General features: G+C 34.8%; 2 protein-coding genes across 2 annotated transcripts in view; one reads left to right on the top strand and one right to left on the bottom strand.

Moving 5' to 3' along the window:
* Nucleotides 1-7,346, bottom strand: part of LOC108572444 (hemicentin-2-like) — an 8,757-nt gene extending 1,411 nt beyond the window's left edge. Inside the window, exons 1-4 of the mRNA XM_017934683.1 lie at nt 6,980-7,346; nt 5,437-5,566; nt 1,445-1,644; nt 329-649 (exon numbers count right to left, since the gene is read on the bottom strand). Of these exons, the coding sequence (XP_017790172.1) occupies nt 329-649; nt 1,445-1,644; nt 5,437-5,566; nt 6,980-7,346 (1,018 nt within the window). The remainder of the gene's footprint in view (nt 1-328; nt 650-1,444; nt 1,645-5,436; nt 5,567-6,979) is intronic.
* Nucleotides 7,347-10,390: 3,044 nt separating this feature from the next.
* Nucleotides 10,391-17,582, top strand: part of LOC108572485 (mitogen-activated protein kinase kinase kinase kinase 5) — a 7,914-nt gene continuing 722 nt past the window's right edge. The window contains exons 1-17 of the mRNA XM_017934733.1: nt 10,391-10,501; nt 10,577-10,634; nt 11,245-11,400; nt 11,539-11,771; nt 11,841-12,104; nt 12,193-12,388; nt 12,459-12,559; nt 12,642-12,709; nt 13,288-13,371; nt 14,316-14,354; nt 15,171-15,224; nt 15,829-15,896; nt 16,132-16,278; nt 16,522-16,697; nt 16,784-16,988; nt 17,055-17,238; nt 17,300-17,577. Coding sequence (XP_017790222.1) covers nt 10,391-10,501; nt 10,577-10,634; nt 11,245-11,400; nt 11,539-11,771; nt 11,841-12,104; nt 12,193-12,388; nt 12,459-12,559; nt 12,642-12,709; nt 13,288-13,371; nt 14,316-14,354; nt 15,171-15,224; nt 15,829-15,896; nt 16,132-16,278; nt 16,522-16,697; nt 16,784-16,988; nt 17,055-17,238; nt 17,300-17,577 — 2,422 coding nt within the window. The remainder of the gene's footprint in view (nt 10,502-10,576; nt 10,635-11,244; nt 11,401-11,538; nt 11,772-11,840; nt 12,105-12,192; nt 12,389-12,458; nt 12,560-12,641; nt 12,710-13,287; nt 13,372-14,315; nt 14,355-15,170; nt 15,225-15,828; nt 15,897-16,131; nt 16,279-16,521; nt 16,698-16,783; nt 16,989-17,054; nt 17,239-17,299; nt 17,578-17,582) is intronic.

The raw sequence follows: 17,582 nt of genomic DNA, 5'->3' as shown, positions 1-17,582 counted from the left end.
TAACTGAAAGCAAGTTACTGTTATTTTTCAAAAGAAGTGTTAACAATCTATTTACTTAGAGCAATCTATAACTGTACTGCTAATAAAGGACAAAATGACGTTCCTGTCAATGAACGAACCAGGTTACCATTATTTTGTTCAACCGTTTCCCTTCTTGTGGAAAGCGTACAGTCAGAATACAAAGCATGGTTGTTAGCCAAAACGAAAGTAGCCAAATTGACTCGTTCATGTGGCTGACCACAGTGGTTGTTCGTAATGAGAACAACAGATAGAGAAAAAAAAGGAAAGAAGAAGTAGCAGGTATTACAGTAAAAGTCGGACTACGAACATTGTACGTCCAGTCTGTAGTTAGCCGCGGTGCTTTCACCGATAACGTTGACCGCCTTGCAAGAATAGAGACCAGCGTCGTTTCTCTTCACCGGTTCGAATCTCAGCTCTGAGCCGGTGCTCGTGCCGTTCTGCTGCGTTCTGTTTAGCATCAGCGATACCACGCTGCTCGTTACCACGATGGGAGCTGAATCCTTGAACCACTTGATCGTTCCGCTGGGATTGCCGTCCGCGAAGCATTTCAGGCTCATAAAGCTGGCCGAATCCTCGAGGGCTGAGATCAACAGCCGGGGCTTCGTCTCTAGTCTCACCTCTGGCGAGTCTGAAATTGAGTTTTCGAGTCTGTGTTAAGTTTTTGTTTTATTGGTTTGATCTTTGGTGATTTATAATTACACTTAAGGTGATTTTCTTTGGAGTGTGGGAAACTTGAAAGCTCGAGAAGGTGATTCTTTTGAAACGTAATTTTTGATTTAGGAAGTTATTTTGTGGTCATTTTGTGTGGAAGAGTTGGAATTTTTGAGGTCCTTTTTCTTGGATGTTTTATGCTGAAGAGCTGGAATCTCGTGAGGATTCTTTCTTTGACAGTTTTATATAGAAAAGTTAGAATCTTGAAAGTATATTTTTCTTAATATGGTACAGAAAAGCTGACATCTCGAGTGAGCCATATTTTGCAAATCTTATATTGAAATCTTGAGAGAGCAATTTTTTTGAAAATTTTAAATGATAAAATTGGAATCTCAAAAATACCACTTTCTCTCAATTGTGCACAGAATAACTAAAACTTTGGCAGAGTCACTCTGGGAAGAATTGAAATCCTAATGACCAACAAGATTAAGTTATACCAGCACACCAGAATAAAATGTTTTGGAAAGTGGAAATCTGTCAAATCATCTCTCCAACACGAATCACTAGAAATTTAAATCTTTCTTTTCTAATATTCAATTTCTACTTTAATGGAAGGAAAGATTATCATCGGCAATGACTTCCTGATGGCTTTCTGTCCAGTAGAGTGGTCAAAAGTGAAGTGTAGCATGAATCACGAATGTAGTTGCTTTCATTCTGCTTCAGTGGAGACTTTGCTTTACACGTTGCACAAATGTATGCGGAATATACATACAATGCACATCCAGTCGTGTTTCCGCAGAAGTTGGATCTAAACTGGATGGATGTATCGAGATACACCGAATCGGTAGACCATGGTTCTCCCTTTGTCCACGAACACGGAGGAGACTGTGGGCTGCCCAAGTTTTTGGACTATCCACTTCTGTCGCGTTTGTCTGATCTCTCAGAGGCTCCACTTCGTTTCCTCCTATGTACCTATATAAAAAAACAAATAATACATTGTATAAAAAATGTGTCAAATTGTCACAATCATTTTGTATGTAAATCATAATTGCAAATTATAATTTTTATAAATAAAATGTATATCATATAAAGGGAATGTAATTTTTATGAATGAAAGATCTAAGAAGAATAAGATAGATTGGCATAATATTAATAATAATTTAAAAAATAGTTAAAAATGAGAATTTAAAGAAAATAAGAAAAAATAGTATGATATAAATTGGAATAGGTCTTATGACACAGTAGTTCTTGTATTACAATGATACAAATCTTGGAAGATTTATACTGATACATTATAGCATGAATAAGTGTGTAACTTCTAATAGCACGAGCTACCATTATGGAAAGATTAAGCATCAAGATAATGTTCAGAACCATTGAACTAACTTGATGAGCCAACTCAACGCTAATGATACCATTTCTCTAAGTACAGCCAAATGTACGTAAGATAAATTCAAATTAGATAACAGTTTTTCCTACACCTTTTCGGAAAAACATCGAAAAACCACAAAATTATCAACGCAAAACTATCTGACTTTATTCAGAACTAATTAAGAATTCTCAAATATAATTTTTCCATGATAATAAACTCACTGAAAAATATTTTCCCTACTTGTGACCAAAAATTAGAAACGAAACATGCAAATAATCTGAAAATTAAAGAAGAATTCTCAGATCGAATTTTTTCACGGGCTAGAGATTCACTGAAAAATGCTTCCTGCGAACGAACATTTCTGCATTTGTGACAGAAAACATTGTGATTGTCCTGTTTTAACGTAATCAGAGACAGCCGTTAGATGCAAGGTTCCGGAAAGCAGTTTAGCAATTTCCCACGAATACCGATATTCAAGGTTTATACCCTTTCCAGAGTGATTCACGGGGCGACTGTGCTCGCGGCCAGTTTCTCCGCTTCTACGGCTACAATCTGCATAATTACGCTTGCTACTGGATCTTCGGTTGTGAAGGAACGAAGACGAGCTATTTAGACAGCGTGCCTATTAAAGGCTGTAAAAAGAATCGCTTGGAACCTCGCCCGTTACAATGGCCGGCGTAATTTCTGCGAGCGCAACTCCAAGTGTGAAGTTAGGAACTGTTTCTGCCTCTCTTCGTGCCACATTCGATTCGTTTCATAGACTGCCGGCCAAAAGTTTCGAATCACCTCCCACTTTTCATCAATATTAAATCTGCTGCTAATTTTTTACAGATTTCAAGTTTATCTCAATTTTACTTTTATCAAATTATATCATATCAATTGATTCGAATGATAAAAAATTCTCAATGTCGCTGACTTTTTTCTGGAAATTTTTGTGTAAATTGCAATGCTCAGTGAAGAAGTATATGTATATACATATACACTACACATACACTAAAAAGAAGTTAGCATTTATAATAATTTTTTAACGAATTTGTTGTCATTCAAATCGATTGAAATGAGGTAAAGTGCTATTGATCTCCACAACATCAATTTCAAATCAATAAAGAAAATTCTAATTGTGATTCCAAATTTTTGGCCGGTAGTGTATATACACATACGCTCGTTGAGTGAAATTCGTTGTCTGCATGTGTTTTCTTACATGAAATCGCTCCTTTGCGGGCGTTCGTGTCACTACGGCTTTGGAGGGAATTGTACGTAAAATTGCACTTTTTCTTCGTTTTAAGCGTAACAAACAGAAAACGCACGAGAGAGTAATTTCGCCGAAAGATGAAATGGACTGTGGACACGATTCACGGACAATTAACAGTGAAACCTGTCCCCACCTCGACACAACTTCCTCTCTTAACTAAATCGTTTGCGCTTTCTAAGTACCGATTAACCATCTGTAGCAACAACATTCGACTCTCGAAATAATTGTTCAACATCCGAATTACGAATAATCACGAGCAAACTCGATCGTACCTCACCATCGATTCTAATTACAATTAATTAACCTACACCACGCAATCAGAAAGTTACACAAATTTCTAATTCCATACGAGATGACGAACAGTTATAGAACCAGGTCCCGTAAGAAGAATGTAATTTACAAACTTCAACGATTTTCGGATACAACTCTAACAAGCGTACGAAAAACGCAGAAAGGAAAGTAGCGAATTAAATTTACAATAGAAAGATGAAATTGTTATAATCAGAAATTATGTTTTTATCGTGTAACAGGTGTATTCACGATGTCTAGGTGTTCCTGGAAAATTGAACACTTTGCAGCAAGAAAAGTGCAGCTCTAAATGTAACTTTATATCAGCCAGTTAAAATGTACATATTAACGCAGTATTTAGCACTATTGCCGAGCAAAAATATATTTTCACTACGGCAGAGTGAATCTTTAGAATTTAAAAATTGTATAAAAATTTACAATGCAATTTTTTGATAAAAATATATACAGTTCTGTTACATAAAAGTAGAATTGTGAAATGCACATGCGTTGTTACATTTGCAAACAAAATACGGTTCTGGAGATGTAGTTCTCTTTGAACTATTCATTCGTTTCCTCTAACATTTTTTTCTAATTATTATATTATATTAGTTTATGTGGGAACATAGGAAATAAAATAGAGTGCATTCTAATAACTTGGAACTGGATTATCAAATCAACTTCTTTCTTGCAACAACTTATTCAGAATTTTTTTTTACATTCAATGCTACCTATAATTCAATTTCAACCTGTTATGAGGTTGCCTCCTTTTTGCAACGAAGTGTTCAATTGTAACATCGATGATGGGAACATGATGATCGAACAGCAGAGTCGGTTTATAAGAATTTCGATTAGGTGTGGCTAGCTGACCGCTAGACCATGACACGAAAAATACGCTGAACTAAACTCTTCGCTGCATAAACACCGAGTTATGGCCTCTGTGAACCGTGCTTTTTGCCTTTAGACGATATTGCGTTGTCGTAAAACGAGGAATCCACAAAGACGTTGTATGTGGAACTTTTCTTTTACAAATGCTCCACTTATAGCGATGTGGAATATACTGAATAGAATTACAATAGATTTGGCGATGGACAATACAGACGTTCATTGTACAAGCTAACTTAACTTAATCGTCCAGAACAAATGACAAATTATTTCGCTTTTTTTAAGATAGGATTCTTACACTTAATCCTTTGAAACCTGAGCTATTTTTCCTTGACTTTCATTTGAAAACCCTTTTCAACCCTTTCCAATTCGAATGAAATTTAATTGTTTAAAATTTTTATGTATAGGTTAATTTAAAATTGAAAGGGTCACAAGTTCGAGTGATTTAATAACACTATTAATTTCATTATTTCTGTAACAATTTGAACATACGCTTCTTTTTGTATAACGAAAGCATGTATGTACGTGGAGGACTTCAAACTATCCTGAGTCATATATTGTTCAGCAGACAATCAGCCATTAATAACAGTACACTTTTGTGTATACATTTCATTTCTTTCTTTGGATTATCAATTGGATTCGAAAAGTAGTAACGCAATCAGTCAGCTGCAGCCAGCATTCCTTCGAATGAAAGTTACTGCAAAAACAATAGGAATATGACCAGTACCATTGCACAAGTGTTTTGTTGCTGAGTACAATTGGAATTGTGGCTCGGCCAGATTATGAAAAGTGAATTTGCAAGAGAGTAGGTTTACGTTTCACGGTATTCATTGAAAAAAAAAAAAAACACACTGAAAGTAAAGTCTTGGTAATTTTTAGAGATTTTTATCTAAATTTAATAAATACTAGTGTGGTAGAGTTAGGGTGAATTGTTATTTACCTTTTCGGTGTGCTAATTAATTGCACTCACCATTTGATGAGGGCTGGGGGGTTCCCATATCTGGATACGCAGGAAATGGTGACTTCCTGACCCTCCCTTAAAGTCAGGCCGGAGTTTAAAATCGTCCCCCCGTATTCCAACCGTGGCTTCCGGGGTTTCACTGAAATTTATCAACCGAAAAATGATTTAACAACCACACAAAAATATTACGAATGAAAATAAATAATTCTAAACTTTTAAAAGCTTGCGATTACACTAAACACAATAACAATAACAAAAACGGAAAGCAATAATTATAATAAAATTGTCGAAAAAAAGTTCGCAATTTCTACCGATTACATTTCATTTACATTACTTCATTCCTTCAAAGAAAGCTTAAAACATTATAAAAATCTAATTATATTGAAAAAAATTCTATTCTTGAGTGTGCTAGTAACCCATACTTCAATGGAACGATTTTGCAAATCTCGTTGTGATCGATTTATCGCGTCAGATACGCGATTTGGGAATTCAATTTACCAGAAAATTTCCATTAGGGCCGTGATAGTATTGCAAAAATCCTCTAGCGTGGAGAAAAGTAGAACGGAACGAACGGTTCGCAAGTTGCGTCACGTCGCGCCCGCGTTTAACGAATTTTAAGTTGCGCGGCAAAATCTGCATCGTTCCATTGAGGAGGCGTCAGGATCTGATTAGCCCACATATGACTCCGTCGAGGATCATTCTGCGACGAAGAAGAAAGCGATATTTTGTTTCTTTTCCAACGATGATGCAAAAAGCCAACGTTCCGTTAAAACTAAGTGTACACACTTGCTTTACGCTTTAACGTTTCGTGGAACATAACACACGAGCCATTACGTGTAGCTCTGATGATTCCTTAATCACTTAGGAATTAAAGTGTATTGCATGAAATTTTTCACGCGGTTGAAGAATGGCAACTTTAACAACCGCTGGTTCCAGGAAAAATCAGATTACTGGGTCGATGGATTTCAAGTGGTTTCTCAGAGGTGGATTTTCGTCACGAGAAACCCAGGGGCAATCTGTTCCCATGTATTTTTTTTCTGGATTATCTTGAGACGGTGAGGTCATGTGCAGATGCACAGTGGGATTCTGGAGTGGATGAAAAAAAAGTGTTGCTCTAGTGGCGCAGGTCCGGGAAATTTTGTCGGTATCAATGGTAGAGTGTGAAGTGGACGGCTTTTAGGAACGTATCGTGTATCTCCATTTATCTGGAATTAGGTTCACAGGATGTGAAAAAAAAGGAAGCACATTCAGCTGTTAAAAACCAATTTTTTCAAGTAGAAAATAGATCTGTTTCTCCCGATTAGAATGAAAAATTATAGTGAGAGGCGTAAAAAAATATTAAAAATGAGATAAAAAGGATTTAAGAACTTCCACCTACGATAAAACTCAAGCGATAAATCATTTATATAAATAGCTCAACTGTTAGGAATTTGCGAGAAAAACAACCTACATCATCCCTCTAGTGGCATTTACATAAAGTACCACTATTAAAAATTCTTGATCTATTTTATTTCAATTATCAAAAATTTGTCAACTTTTATATAAATCTTACCCCTAACTAGAAGACGAGATGGTAACGATGTTAGGGCATCTTGTCGCGTGAAATCGCCAGAAGTGACTTGACACTCCCAGTAGCCGTCATCGAAGTCGAGGGAGGCTCTTCTGATAAGGAGGGTGCAATCGCTACCGCGTCCGCTAGCCCACTCGTATTTATCAGGATGCATGCCCACTGGTTTCCGGTCTTTCTGCCAGATGCACTGACCCCGTTTGTCCTGCACCCTGCATCGTAATTGCACGTCATCACCAGAAGAGACTTCCTGATACAGTGCCGGAGTTTCTGCGAATCTTTGCTCGGCTCTAATGCAAGCAACGACTGCGAGAATGATTAGAATGGTGCTCTGAAGATAACTGAACATCATTTTGGTGGATTGTAGTTTAATTCGTTGAGTTGTTTTTTATTCGCATCGTTGTATCTTATTCGTTGCATTCATAAAGCAGTCATGAATTCGAATTCGTTGAAGTAATCGATATTCTGTTATCGAAACACTGAATCACAGTCGATATAGACAATTTGAAACTGAGCCGATTGAATAGTGTTTCATCGATCCTTAAATCGATTATTTGACGTCGTAACGAATTGGCGCCAAATGGACTATAGAGAGTCAATAGGAAAATGCGGAATATTAAATCATATTACCTTTTTAATTTTCAATTTGCACTATTAATTATAGAATTATATATTCACTTGCAATAAGAAAGAATCCTATTTTTTCACTGTAAACACCGTGCACTTTAGTTTGATGTAATTAAATGTTCGACACTTTCACACAATTAAAAAATTGTCATTGTTGAATTTAAATTGATAAATAAGTTTTAAAGTGTGGTTTGAAAGGTGATATACTATTCTTGGTCAGTTTGATTGTTCACAATCAACATCAGGATTCTCTCTGCAGGAGAACTTAAGACAAAGTGAGCCGTTGTGAAATTCAAAAGAAAGTTCGTGACAGCGGAGCTCCTGCAGCGCCATCGTCGGCAGTCGCTACAAACATTTACACATCCCTTATGAAATTCAATTTTTCTGCACTTCTTTTTACGAAATTAAACGGAATACTGCACATGTAAATTCAAAATTTACTAATAAAGCACAGTCTTTTAAACACTCATGAGTGCAATATTCATGATCGACCAAACATTAAAGAGCTATGTTTGATTTCATTAAAACTGATACATTCTAAAGTTCATAACTTTCCTTCTCGTTCGTAGCGGAAAATGAAATTCTACTACGTCCAATACAACCATCAACAACACCTGTTACTTATACATCACTTATACCAAAATTCACCCCCAATATTCACTTTCTTACTAAAAATTTTCAAACAAGTGGTTTCCACAAGTCACCATTCGAATTTTCATACACAAACTCACCAAACTTATTCACACCACAAATTATCAAACTTTCTTCTAAACTACCTTTTAGCAACTCCTCATTGTACTCAAAGTATCATCAAATATTGTAATTTGTCCCGAACAGGTGAATCACGTACATAGTCTAGCAAGAAGAAAAGAAAACAGCCGGTCTTAGTACAAAACGAAGATATCTAGGACGTCCAAGCACAATGCTGGATGCACGTAGTGGAACTGAGCCGGAGTTAAAGCCAGAACACGTTCACCGGAGTGGAAGCGGAAGACGGGCCCCAAACGCGGGCCCACGCGTGCGTATCCAACCCTGTCTCCTCTGTGCTAGCTATCCTTATTATTCGAGCGTGTTATCATTATGCCATGGTACGGCGAGCTTAGCCACCCATTTGTTCTACATGTTCTTTATTTCGCGTTTAGCCAGCGAGAAACCACCACTGCGCCCTCTCTAATTTCCAGTACGCCCCCTTCCGAGCTCCCAGGGAGGAGTTCGCGAGGAGAAAGCAACTACTTATGGGGCCCATTAGACATGTTCAACATTGAACGTGTGCTTCACCACTGACAGATGCTTCTGATAAGCTTCAGAAAAAGACATGTCCTTTAATGACTTATTATGACCATCTGGATATTTCATTTGTACGTATTCTAAACTTAATGGAAAAAATGTATTTATGTCTATTGATGTATTTATAGGCTTAGATAATTTGTAGTTGGATTTATTGCATCATGCGGCGTACATACAGTATTCTATTAAAATGAAAGTTGTAAATTGAACATGTGTCTTTCTTCATGGGTTAGGTAAATGTTCCGTGGAGAAAATATGATAAATTACCGACAGAGACGCGTGTAACTTTCTACCGGTCATTTTAGTGGACGGCCTCCCCCAAGAAAAGTTTTCACGAGCAATCTGTATCAGATTATCGAGTCAGTACGTAGTAATGAATAACATTGTGGATAAATCTATGGTTTAATAACGAGTAAAAGCATCCTCAAGCGGTGGATGAATCGGTATTTTCATTAAGGCACGAGTTAACGACTCTTCTAATGAACTGTTAATAGATTCATTCGCTCGCTTATCCATTTTATCGACATAGCGAACTGATGAGATCACAGCGATCGTTAGAATAGAATTCTACGATAAGAATTGGCTTGCGCAATTACATTAATTATGACTAGACAAGGTCTACTCGTTTTCTTGAGAAAAAGGGTTTTCCCCTGTGAGAAAACTTCAAGGGATTCACTCCCTTCCTCTCTGGAGTTAGTGTTCCATAGTTATGAATGAAGAGGTAGTTGCACGCATCCGTATAACAAAGTATACGCTACGTCTGACATAGCTTGCTATTGTTTATCAACACAAACTGAGACATGGTTGGGTTTCTTATATTCGAAGAAATCTAATCTGACCGTTATCGAGCGCATTGAAAATTAAGCTTCATGCTGGACGCTTTAGTGTAATCATTATACATACGCCAAAAAATGTAGATTATCTAACAATGATAATGCTTATCTGTGACCCATTATCACGTTATTATATTGCGTGTAATTTCGCTTTAAATAATACTAAATTATTTAGTACCTTCGAGGCTTCATACAGTTTGAGTTTTCTAGTTCCATTAAGAGCGAGTTCCATACATTCAGTTTTTAAATGATTTTTCAAATTATGGTAAATGCAAATAAGCTTTCTCTGTTTCTAAAATTTTGCTCGAATTTTCACGCTTTAATTCACGATGCGTTCGTGAATTTTTTAAAAATTCTAAAGTTTGCGTCGATGAAGTGAAGGATTAAAAAAAGAGATTAAAAAATATAAATAAAAAAAATTCGGTTTCCAGTGCGTTTCGTTACGAGATAGGGAATCGATTGATCGATGTATCGCAGAACCGCTTGCTCAGCCGCGGCTAACCTCAGAGCTGTTGTGAACAATGGCGACGTTTCGACGAAAGTGACATTCTGACGAACAAATGTGTTTTTACACTTTAACGTTAATCTTCTTTTGTAGATATTAATTACGCTCGTTAGCTGTTAGACCGACAAGGATTCGTGTTCTAGGATGGCTATGAACGCCAACGCGTTATCCAGTGACATAAGCCGAAGGAATCCACAGGATGAGTACGAGCTCATTCAGAGGATAGGCAGTGGAACGTACGGAGATGTTTACAAGGTTCGTACGCTCACGGTTTTTTTGCATTCGCGATCGATCGCATTCTATTCACGCGACGCCTGATTTTTTTTACAGGCCAAAAGACTTTCCATGAATGACCTCGCCGCGATTAAGGTTATCAAGTTGGAACCAGGTATGCACTTCCACTTTTTCTGCCTGTTTCTTGTCAGCCTTTCAAGTTTTTATTCACGAAAGATTTTACAGAATTGGCGTCGGTACAAGTGACGTCTTGAGTTCTTGATCTACTTTGAATGATTTAGAAATGCTGAATAAGCTGGGTTTCTGACTGCTTCTTACACTGCTTTTTGCAATCAAGTTACATGTAGCCAGATTATGATTGCTACATATTGCACCATTTTTTATTGCTTTTCCTCTTTGTATTTGTTGTTTTTCAGTAAAAATATTTTTTTGAAATAAGCTTGCAAGCTTGTGTGTTCATGTCCTTCGTTAATATATATGAAAAAATCTCAAGCATATCAATATATATTTTGCATTCGTAAATAAATTGTATTTGTTACTTTGTTCATAATCATTTGTTTTACATATGTATATAAATAAACTACATTACAGTATGATGTTACTTTAATTTACCATTCAAACTTTGTCTTATATGTTCAAGTATCAGATTCTGTACAAATAATAATTTTATTGTAGCTGAATGTTCTTATTGATAAACATTGCAAGATTATAGTAGCATAGACAAACATTTACATAATATATGTATTATTTAAATGTTTTTACAGGGGATGATTTTGCAATTATTCAACAAGAAATTTTAATGATGAAAGATTGCAGACACCCTAACATAATTGCCTATTATGGGAGTTACTTGAGAAGGGATAAATTATGGATTTGTATGGAATATTGTGGAGGTGGTTCTCTACAAGATATATATCACAGTATGTTTCTTTCTTAAATATATTAAATGCACAATTACCTGTTGAAAGAATTATTTTTTATGGAACCACATTTCTGAGATACAGTGCTACTATTAAAAATTATACAATAATGTAATAAATGTTTTAATGAAATTATAGTAACTGGACCATTATCAGAAATACAAATAGCATATATGTGTCAAGAAACTCTCTTAGGATTGGCTTATTTACATAGCATGGGCAAAATGCATCGTGATATTAAAGGTGCCAATATATTACTGACTGAAAATGGTGATGTCAAGTTAGCTGATTTTGGTGTATCAGCACAGATTACTGCAACTATTAACAAAAGAAAAAGTTTCATTGGCACTCCCTATTGGATGGCACCTGAGGTATCTTGAATCTCCCCAATGATTTTATAAAAACTTATTAGAAGTTTACACATTTCTTATGGTTTTTAGGTTGCAGCTGTGGAGAGAAAGGGTGGTTATAATCAACTTTGTGATATTTGGGCATGCGGGATCACCGCGATAGAATTAGCGGAACTGCAACCTCCTATGTTCGATTTGCATCCAATGAGAGCACTTTTTCTCATGTCCAAATCTGGTTTCAAACCACCGACATTAAAAGACCGTGATAAATGGAGTCCAACATTCCATAACTTCGTTAAAGTTGCTCTTACGAAAAACCCCAAAAAACGACCAACCGCTGAAAAATTACTGCAGGTTACTTTTTCTTTTGCAATGAATATGAATTTCAAAAGACGCAACAAAAATCTATGGATAAAGGTTCGAATATAAATTTTTATTTTAGCACGCATTTTTTCAAGGAGAAATGAATAAACGTTTAGCTTTGGAATTGTTGCAAAAAGTATCAAATCCTAGTCATATGTTCACCGATTTGGAGGCCGACGAGGACGGAGCTGTACCCAATGTTCCTCAAAGGATAGCATCGCGTCACACCGCGAGACCTAGACCAAAAAGTCCTATACCACAATTAGATAGTGACGGTAAAAAGCGATACAATATCAAATTCGTATTCTCTTCCTTGCTTACATATAAATTACACGCGTATTACAGACCAGATTAATCTCGATGGAACATTGCAAAGAGAAGTAATTTCACCGTCTGTGGACACTAATCCATCATGGGATATCATGGATATAATGAATAATGTCAAGGTAATTCATGGATTTTGTAAGAGATATTTTTCATAATTTTAATATCAATTAAAATAATATACTTTTATGCATAATGATTTAGGCTGTTCATAATTGTGATGTTCATCCAGATTGTGGTATTGGTACAGCATTTGAAGATGCTCAAGAAAAGTAAGTACATTTGAGATAAATGTATTTTATCATTTAAGTTCATATATTATCCTTAAAAATGGGGAAGAGGATGCTTTATGGTCCTTCCACTAATATGGTAATTGCTGTTTTGCTCCAAGTTTGCTTGTCTTTGTAATCAATTTTTTTTATTATTATATTTGTACAATTACTGATTCATATCTGTAAGATTTTATATAAATCTTTTAATGTTATTACATAGTCCAGAACTATGTAAAGCAAAACAGCAATTTCGTTCTAACAATTGGCAAGCTGCATATGGCACGTCTGCTTCTGCTTTGCATCGGTTATTACTAGGAAAAAGCAAGAAGGAAATGTATCAATTTAACGCTTCTAAAAATCTAACAAATCGATTTATATTCAAAAGATTTTTAAATTAAAAATCATACTAGTGTAATTATTTGCATAATTTTTATATTTTGTGCTACATGGATTTTTTTAAAGTAAAATAAAAATTCGCGAGTTCTTTGATGCCTTATATAATTGACTGATTTAATTGGAATTTATATCACTTCATATTCTATTTTTCCTGGACATGATACAGTTTATTTTTGTATCAGTACTGTTGGCGCTAACGTTACAACAGATAATAGAGAGTCGCGTCGAAGCAAAACAGGCACAGAGATATTGCATATGAGTTTAAGGTAATACAATGCAGGTAGTTTGGTGTGAAGCTATTATACGGTTTTCAAATCTGAAGAAATTTAACATTAATATAATTATGGATAAATATTTTAATGGAACTACAAGGAGGATGGAATGACTTTTAAACAATTAAAAATAATTTATTTTTCTTAATTTCAAAAGTACATTTTAGTTCTTTTAAGTAGGTATGTGTATGATTGCATGCTGTTTTTTGTTACTCATATAGAGAGTTCCCAAAAATTTGAAGTGTTTCTTTTCATTTAAACATGCATGAATGAATTTAGTGATTTTAGACTTTTTTTTATATTCATTTATTTTTTATTCTCACTATAACTTGTAAATGATTAACCTTCTTCTTTTTCTTTATATTGTAAAAGTTATTGAATTTGTTTTTAAATATACACAAAAAATGCATGAAGATAATCAATTTAAGTTATTATAAATATTGCATGGTTAAAATGAAAGTTCAAAAAGGTCTTGATGTGTTCACTACTCCTATTACGTAAGTATTATTGTCACATTCAGTGTACATTACACTCACATAAAGATCTTTTTGTCTTGTTAAATTTATTACTATTGTTTCTATAATATTAGCGATGATTATATTTTTCGCTAAGAAAATACATATCCGGTATATCGATGAAATAATATCATTTAATAAACGATGTTTGAATGAAAAATACCTTTAATTAAGGAATATTATATATACCGGATATGGCATGTATTTGCAACACATAGTTCACTCAAAATCGAAAAAAAAAATATAAAAATAATCTTATGGATATTATTGAATCGTAATCTTGAGATAGTATGGTACCTTAAAATAGTTATTACTTTGTCCTTATATTACATCTAATCCTTATTCAAATTTCACGACTCATTTTAATTCTCGTAGCTTTAATTTCTCTGATCAGTTTGTAATTTTAATAATTTCTCCCAACAGGAGTCTATTGCAGTACATTGATGAGGAGTTGTTGCTAAGGTATTGGCAGGTAACCCTTTTCCCTTGCACCTTGCACCATGCACTTATACTTCCTAATGCCTTGCATTAAAACCTTCTAGTTTTTTTCTTCTTACTGCTGCTTTATTACTAATTTATCTTGATCAACTTAAGAGAATTTTCTTTAATGCCTTTTCTTTTGCATTCTATAACAAGCTTTTGAATTGATTAAAGCTATTTTGCATCCCTTGTTTCTCTGACTCTTCCCACCATTAAATCTTTTTATTTACATATACCCTACAATGCCTATAATAAATATTAATACTCCAAACATGTATGTAAATAGTGTTACTTTAGAGTTCATACTTTTGGAGTCTTTTTTTCTTTTTCTTTTTTTTTTTTTTTGTTGATAGATGTTTCAATGTTGTTCATTGCATGCTACATTTTTGGGTTTTTTTTTTTTGTAGAACAACTTTCCAAAATTGTTAACCATATTGGTGGTGGAAATTTATGTTTCTCTTGCAGAGATTACGATTTTAAATATATTATGTTCATACCATGTCCTTGTAATGTAGTAATGATGAAAGATTGGTTATGATAAAAGCAAATGAAATGGTATCCAAGTAAATAATTGTGGTAATAAATGTTACTAAATATTCTGCATTAACATTTAAAAATACCTGCATATTATTTTGTTTAATTGACAAAAAATTATTCCATGTATATCCCCCATAAAGTAACTTAATTGTTTTGTACATAAGAGTTGTATGATAAATCGTCGTAACGTTCGACAGGATTAATAACAAAAAATATGTGTAATCGTTTTTATAGAATATGATTATAGTTTCATGTGTGCAGGGGGAATGCAATGTCGATGGTTGGTGGGCATTGCGACCAGCTATATTCCCTGCAGTAAGTAAATGATAAAATATAATAGTAGGTTGTTTCATCTTTTGGTTGTAGATACAGTCTAGTCGTTTTATTTCCCTTTTTATTACTTTTGTTTCAAGTATGAATGTTTAAATTTAGCTTCAAATAGTTCATTGAAAAATCTTAGTTGTACATACATTCTGCTGTTAACATTTATGTAGGATAGTGAATTAACAAAAACAGTTTTTTTTTGTATTATGAAAATCAGATGTTCTGGAAAAAACTGTATAGTTTAAAGTAGTATTATTCTGATTTTCCCATGAAATTTATTTGTTCGTGAATATTGTATTATGTTCAATTCTTGTACATTCCTTGCATACACATTTCATTTTTCCTAAGCACCACCTCTTATGAGGCACCTATACACTCTCAGACACCATCAGATGCTTAATAATACAATAACATTATATGCTTCCTGACATATATATGTTCATTTCACTCATTACAATTCTTTCAGGCTCTAACAAATTGTTCCATCACATTCTTTTATCAGTAGCACTTGATTCTCAAAAGAACATTTCTAATATCATTTTCTCTGGGCATATAATATTTATTAATAGCTGCTGGTCTGTTTGTTCTTTTCCAGAGCTACTCTTCCCCTTGGCGAGTCGTCGAATGACTGTGAAGTGCATTGTCCATATTATAACATGTCAGGTAAGGATGCATTTTGGTAGCAATTGTATTAGCTACACACAATTTAATTAAACTATAATACTACACAAGATCTTGTACATATTAATCTTTGCTATGTGCCTTTAACACTCAAACCAATCAAATGGTAAAGGTGAACTAGTTTGAGGTAGAGATTAATGTAGTCTGATAATGCGAATGATTCAGAAAGATTCGAAGGTGTCGAGGCTGTAGTATAAATAGTAGGTTCGGTGCTTAGGATCTCAAGCAAGTCCCAGGCGTCACAGCTCTGTGGACGAGTTGTATGGTCTGGTGAGCAGTACTCAGTCCTTAGCCGCTGTCAATGGACAACGCCAACGATCTCTCTCGGACAGTGGTCCTAGAGATGAATCCCCTCAATCCAATGGTAGGAGCACGCTAATTCTGCAATTAAAGATCATGTACAACTTTCTTTTTTAAGATCTCCTTGGTGTAAATAAAAGAAACACAATCCATTCCCTGGTCCTAGTTTGTGCAAGTGCAAGCCAGTAATTGTACAGCACTAAATCAAAGCATGTGTATAAAATCACACTTTTCTTTCTCAAGTATTTTTGTCATTGATTTTTTTTAGGTTTGGAATAACCTAATGATCTAGAACAATTTTTTTCAGGTCAAAGTGAGGGACCAGGTGATGGGGAAAGGGAAACTATGAGTCCAGACTTATTGTCTGACACTCCTCCAGTTCCCCCAAGAAGAAGGGACAGGAAACGTCATACACCTCCTAGACCCATCAGCAATGGACTGCCACCTACACCTAAAGTTCATATGGGTGCATGTTTCTCAAAAGTTAGTTTAATTCCCTTTCTTGCAATCATTTGTTTTTTAGGAATTAATGGATTAAAATAAATTTGGAACAAATGAATATTATTCAGGTATTCAATGGTTGTCCTCTAAGAATACATTGCACTGCAAGCTGGATTCATCCAGACACGCGGGATCAACACTTGCTGATCGCGGCAGAGGAAGGAATTTATAATTTAAATCTAAATGAACTTCATGAAACCGCAATAGATCAACTGTATCCGAGACGTACAATTTGGATGTACGTTATTAAGGATGTTCTCATGTCTTTATCTGGTAAGACTATTAAGATGAATTTGAATTTTTCACGGTTATGGATAATAACATTGATTCTAATTTTAGGAAAAACTCCTCAATTATATAGACATGATTTACTAGCAATGCAAAGCAAACAGACCCATAGGTTTTCATTGCACATGAATAAAATACCTGAGAGATTAGTACCTAGAAAATTCGCCCTAACTACTAAAGTACCAGATACTAAGGGTTGCACCAAATGTTGTGTGGGAAGAAATCCATATAACGGGTAGGTAAAAGAATGTTATATTTTTCTTGTAATGTGTATAATAATAAAATATTTAATATAGGTATAAATATTTGTGCGGTGCAATGCCAACGGGAATATTTTTAATGCAATGGTACGATCCTCTGAATAAATTCATGCTTCTAAAGCATTTTGATTGTATGCTACCAACACCCTTAAACGTATTCGAAATTATTATCACGCCTGAAATGGAATATCCAATGGTGTGTGTGTCTGTAAAACAACCATATCAGCAGAACAAATTAAAATTGGATTTAATTAACATGAATTCAGGGGCAAGTTGGTTTCACAGTGACGAATTGGAAGATATGGATGGTTCAGGTAAT

The sequence above is a fragment of the Habropoda laboriosa genome, unplaced genomic scaffold (assembly GCF_001263275.1).
Source record: "Habropoda laboriosa isolate 0110345459 unplaced genomic scaffold, ASM126327v1 scaffold65, whole genome shotgun sequence".
In the NCBI taxonomy this organism is placed as follows: domain Eukaryota; kingdom Metazoa; phylum Arthropoda; class Insecta; order Hymenoptera; family Apidae; genus Habropoda; species Habropoda laboriosa.
Note: the sequence above shows the minus strand (reverse complement) of the source record. Positions and strands in the feature narration are given on the sequence as shown.